This window comes from Limulus polyphemus, unplaced genomic scaffold, assembly GCF_000517525.1.
Source record: "Limulus polyphemus unplaced genomic scaffold, Limulus_polyphemus-2.1.2 Scaffold1701, whole genome shotgun sequence".
Taxonomy (NCBI): domain Eukaryota; kingdom Metazoa; phylum Arthropoda; class Merostomata; order Xiphosura; family Limulidae; genus Limulus; species Limulus polyphemus.
The window spans coordinates 128,152-134,051 of NW_013667311.1; the positions used below are offsets into that span (position 1 = coordinate 128,152).

Below are 5,900 nucleotides of genomic sequence, written 5' to 3' on the forward strand. Positions count from 1 at the left end.
TATGGCCTTCAAAAAGTTGACGACTCTACATGTTTCGACGTTACAACGTCATCCACAGTCCATTGTTGTAAAATAATATATTAAAACAAGTCAAATGTTTATTACACAGCTAATCACCTCACTTGTATACAGAGCCTTAAATCATTGTTTCTTTTTGTCAGAGTTCACAAAGGCTAGTTCAGTTACATTAGAACATAATTGAAAAGACGAATTATTCTCCTATACTCTGTTGTTACAATACAATCGGGGATAATTTCACTTTAAAAAAAGTGCCATGTGCCACTATACATTCTTTATGGCTAAACTTACAAACACAGAGTCTAGATCTATTTGACTATATCTCTCACTAACTTTGTCTTACTTGAACTACATTTTGGATGCATATTTATAAATAACCCAACTGGATGGTGTCAATACCATTGTAGAGAGAGGTAGGCAGAGGATGATAATGACAAATGTGTTTTTAAAGCTCACAGATGATCTGGGGATTGTGGTGGTTATGAGAAATTCCTGAAGTCTCTTTCATGTTCCAAACTATGCACACAATTTGAACACAGTGGATGGAAGCATTGTCATCTCGGAAGTACCTGTCCCCTTTAGGGTGCACGCTAGATGCACTTCATCAGAAATGATTCTGTGGTATTAATTTTGCCTTATCAATGGATCAAGGGGCCAGGGTATGCTAGGAAAACACCCAAAACCACGACTTTACCACCAGAGACTTAGGACGTTACAAGCATTATTTTTGCGAATTTTTTTCAAATCTGTCTTCTTCCACCAATGCAAAAAGGGCTAAAGCATGATTGGATACATTTCGAAGATTTTAGGCTAATAAGAGGAAGTTCAAACAAAATGAAGTTTATAACATACAATTTTAGAAGATAAAATTTGATACAAAGACTAAATTAAATCAGATGTTTTTTTTACACAGATATCTAATATTATTTATAAAATCTGTGTTTTGGGTCGATTCATCTAGAACAGAAAAAGTTTAAGTCATTCTTTATGTAACAAAAACACGTATTTGCCAAAATCATAACTTCACTTGAATATCATTTTTAATGATGTTTGTGTTTAAATAGAGTTTTAATAACTACGTGATTTGAATAATGTGGGTTTTTACATGATTTTGATAGCGTAAGTCGTCAGAATGAAGAAATCTCAACACCGAATACAGGCTGTAGAAAAATCCATGCAAGAGTGTTACAGCTAACGCCATCAGTGCAAGAGGCAAGTCTTATAATTTTCCTCTTTTTGTTGTAGGTGTTAATTATTTTAATATACATGTGTAATTATTTAGAAGGCCAAGTCATTGTGTAAAGTACTAATCAAGTGATAACGTAAAGCTAACAGGGACTGTATCACAACAGTTTTGCTTATACTTTAACATCAAATTATAATCTTCTAATATTTCTTTCTAAAACAAAACAAAGGTTTGTTAAAAATGTTACCCTTTAATAAAACAAATATACTCCTACCCCATTTCAAAATACAACATAGAGATATCTTTAGACACAAAATACTTCGATTTTCAAATGTGTACCTTACATGACCGATAGCTAAACTACTTCGTCAAATATAGCAGTACTTATTCCATACATAAAAAAATTACTTTGAAGAAAGAAAAAAAATTGTACTTTACTGCTGAAATCTTGTTTGGTTTTAAATAAATTGTGTTATTAATTAATAGCTATAATTTTTTTAAACATTTTAGTGTCACATTATTAAACAAGATATTTAATCTGTTACTGATTTTGAAAGAAATGAATTTTGCTACGTTATAGTTTTAATCGCAACCTTTGTGTACCGAGTTTTGTGTGATGATTGATGTAGATAATTATATAAAAGAAAACTACAAATACAATTATTTCATACCTGTCATATATATATATATATATATATATATAACAGTGGGTGAAATTTTGCAAAAAATTTAATTTCCCTCATAAGAAACAAACCTTTTTGTTCACTGTCCCTCACATTTCAGTGATTTCTCTCGAAAATCACGATTGCAGGAAATCAACTAAGAAAATTGAATTCCCTCACACTTGGTGGATTTTCCTCTATTTTAAACCAAGAGTAGTAACATATAAATCTGGTAAAATGATTTATTTATATTTGCCTTGAAATGAAAACAAACTTAAAAAAAAGATCCCAAGGTTAACATACATTTCAAATGTGACTCTGATAATTAAAGATGGCTGCCCACATAAGCATGTTTCTATGCTCTACCAAACCGCATATATTTGTTTTTTGGAAGAAAGAAGGGCAAACTTTTGAACAGCATGTAAGAGAATAAAAAAACAGGGTTGTTATGGTTTGGATAATCTCCGTATAGTTGAGGGATATTGATATTTTAGTCATATTTTCTGCAAATTCATGGTAAATGAGCGACAACTCTGTGATTTCCCATATGGAATATCTAGCCTGTCTCCTAATGAAACCGGATTTCCTTGGGAAATGGGGAGAGGATAAATTTTGACCCCTGTTTATTTATTTATAGAATAATAACTACAACAGTGATATCAGACCCATAGTATCTTGTAGGAAGTTAATTCCTTTAATAACAGAAACAGCTGTAATCAAGTGTGACCTCCTGATGATCCACTCTTGTGGGTTAATTAAATATTAACGTATTCTTACTGCAGTGCTGTTTATTACTGTTTGTTGAGCTATTCAGTAGGATCCTAGCTTTATAGTGTTTATTTTAAGTTTTTTTTTTTTTCATCCAGCTGATCTAAAAATGCTTGTAATTACAGGGTGAAGAACGGTGGTATAGTGTTGACAATGACAATTATGAAGTACAGCCAGTGAAAGTAGAGTTACTCTCAAAAAAGCTTTACATGTATTGCAGACAGTAATTTAAAACATACAGAAAATTGGGACAATTTATTGTTTTCGAATTTAAACAGCGTACAACTTTCAGGTATGCTGGGATAAAAAACATGGTAATCTTGTCACTGTATATGTCAATAATGGAAATAAATATTTATAGTTAATGAATGAAATTAGCATTTATTTTACATTAATTTCATCAATCTAAAACAAGGTCTCAACTAAGATTTTGTTATGTAATGTTAACTTATTAAACCAAAACCAAAGTATGAGATAACAAACATAAATTGTAGACAACACAGGACTATTATATTGTTATAAGTTGTCCTTTAACACCCACTCTCGAGAATACTAAAGCTTTAAACCCACCCTTAATTTTTCACTAAATCATTGATTCCCCCTCTTAAACTCATGTAAGGTGCTGGCCTCCGCTACGGATAAAGTCAACTCATTCCAAAAGTCTATCACCTTGTTATAACTAGAATCTAGTTTGCTTTTTCCAAACCTTTCAGAATAGAGCTCAAAGAAGTCAGATTCCTTTATCCTATCATCTCCTTGGATAATCTAGTAAACTCAATAAGACCAACTTCTCCCTCGAAGATAACCCTTCTAACCCTAAAATCATCGTAATAGTCCTTCTTTGAACCCCTTTCAAATATATTAGTAACAAAAATTGCAATCGAAGGATCTTGTATACTAATGGAGCTTCTCAAAATCCAGGATCGTATTGACGATTTCTGGGCTGGAAGGGTGTCACTGATATCTCCTGACTTTTTCTTCTTCTCATATCGGCAGTACTTACTCTAATTACATGAACATTTTTATCCAACATGGTTTCTTGATTAAATTTCATTAAAAGTTAACATAAAGCTGCCTGTACTCAAGTTTAATTGCTTACATTCTGGATACTGAATAACCCTTTTTGCTGGATGATGACGACATATATATATAAAGGGGGGGGGATCCAATTCAAGAATCTTAAGGTAAGATAATTTTAATAACAAAGCTATTTATTCCAATGCCGTGAAGTTTTACCAATCTCCCGTGTTCACATTATGTTTGATAAGGAATACAAATTGTTTAATTACTTTTGATTAAGCACAAAAGAATGTAAATAGATAAAACACTTAAGAATTCTGGGTGGAATCCCAGGATTCAGAAAAGGCTTTTGAATTGCAACCTTTAACTCAGTATTCTTTATTGCACAAGGAGACCAAAACTGTACACAGAATCCAAGGGAAGTCTAATTAGTAACTGATTTGGATACAGGTATAACTGCCTCTTTTGATTTGTAAAAAGTATCTATTTAAGAAACCCTAAAATTCTGTTACTTTTACTATTAGCAACAGAGCACTGTCTCAATGGCTTGAGTGGCTTATTCATCAGTATGCCAATAATTTTGTGTATCAGATATCCTTAAGGTAACTTCAGAGCAAATCAGCTACTTGATAGTTCAATTAGCCTCTTTGGCCCATGTACCAAGCCCTGATTATCAACTTGCACCTCAAAATCACTATGGGTTTCCACCAGAGTTTCTTGTGGCTTTGTCCTGTCTAGGCATAATTCACTATATGTCAGATCCCAATGTGCACAGATTTTGAAAGCCCTACTGATATAGAGGACAGGATAAGCTGTTGCGTTCCCAGTGCAGTTAGTGCCTAGATGACATTCAGTTTAATTGGGCCTAATCAAGACCCAGCCACTTGTACACATGTTAGAATCCTTGGTCCATGTTTCAAAATGGACCAGGTGGGTGATGCACGTCCTTGCAGAACCTTTGCTGTCAGTATTCAGCAACCCACTTGCACAGTGGAAGGCTTCCTGCAAACAACTGTTGGCAAAATACCACTTCACAAATAGAAAGTCGTGTATGGTACAGAAAACAGGCTAGCTGCAACACCGTTGGCAGAATGGATCTCCACCATAAGCTTCTTTCCAGTACCTGCCCTCATGACGGCACTCTTTGGTCAACCAAACAAATGGTAACGTTCAACAAAGATTACATTTTTGTTTACACTTAAATAAAATTATGTAATGATTTTACTGTGTATTTGACTGCTCAAAATGTTTAAGGGGTAATCATAGTTTTCCACGTTTCAGATGATAAAGCACATCTACTGTTATTAGATAATGTTGGTGGCACCACTGAATTTGTTGTTACGTAAAACAAATTATTATGTGGCCACTCATGTGGTCTGATATGTATAATTCAGTATTGTATAAAAGTGAGGGTTATGTCATATTTGATTTAGTAGTTTATCTGAAGAAGAGTTCCAGTTTGATATTGAAACGTAACAGGTTTCCTATCACAACAGCTGGACATCTCTTTGGTGTTGGGAGCAATATGTTGGCTTGAAGCTGGTAAATCACAACAAGCCACTTTAGAGTGGCTACAAGTGTGGTCAGTAGGATGTTACCTTGCTTTTAAACCACCAGTACAGTTGGCTAGAGATTTAGACAGGACAAACCATATTTGACACCATAAGTTTGGTGCAAATGACAGGCCACGGCAAGTCCTCAACTCAGAAACAAGTTTTATAAAGTTCATTATTTTTGCCAGAAAAACAACAATATGCTTTCCTTTAATCCATTGCAACAAGACAGCCCATCTTCACTGGTGTCAAATGACATCTTGTTCTCAGACAAATGGTGCTTCATACTGCAGTAGGATATGAGATGAAGAAGAGAGAATCAAGCAAGACTGGTCAGCATGCTCACTAACTTAAAAATCTGATTGAACAGTATATAAAATGTTCTGTGAAGGACCCGATTCACTTCCAGGCATTGTTCATGAATTATTTAGATCTGACGATGGAGTAAGCCATATAACCCCAGCATGTCATTGATTTTGATTCACTCATTTTAAGCATGTTGCATTCTTGTCTAATATGATCATATGCCTTAAACAAAAATTATGAACTTAATACTAATGTTATATTAACACATAGAATTATAAGAAATCAGTAGTTTGATATAAATGCATTCTATAAATTATAAATACCTATTATAGTCTAAATCAGGGATCACCAACCTCTTTTCACAGCAGGCTAGATAACTGAGAGAAT

The 5,900-nt window shown here is 33.7% G+C and overlaps 1 protein-coding gene across 1 annotated transcript in view; it reads left to right on the forward strand.

Moving 5' to 3' along the window:
• LOC106464614 (acylglycerol kinase, mitochondrial-like) overlaps nucleotides 1-3,003 on the forward strand; it is a 20,682-nt gene extending 17,679 nt beyond the window's left edge. Inside the window, exons 14-15 of the mRNA XM_013924770.2 lie at nucleotides 1,137-1,230; nucleotides 2,760-3,003. Of these exons, the coding sequence (XP_013780224.1) occupies nucleotides 1,137-1,230; nucleotides 2,760-2,861 (196 nt within the window). The 3' untranslated portion in view covers nucleotides 2,862-3,003. The remainder of the gene's footprint in view (nucleotides 1-1,136; nucleotides 1,231-2,759) is intronic.
• The last annotated feature ends 2,897 nt before the right edge of the window (nucleotides 3,004-5,900 follow it).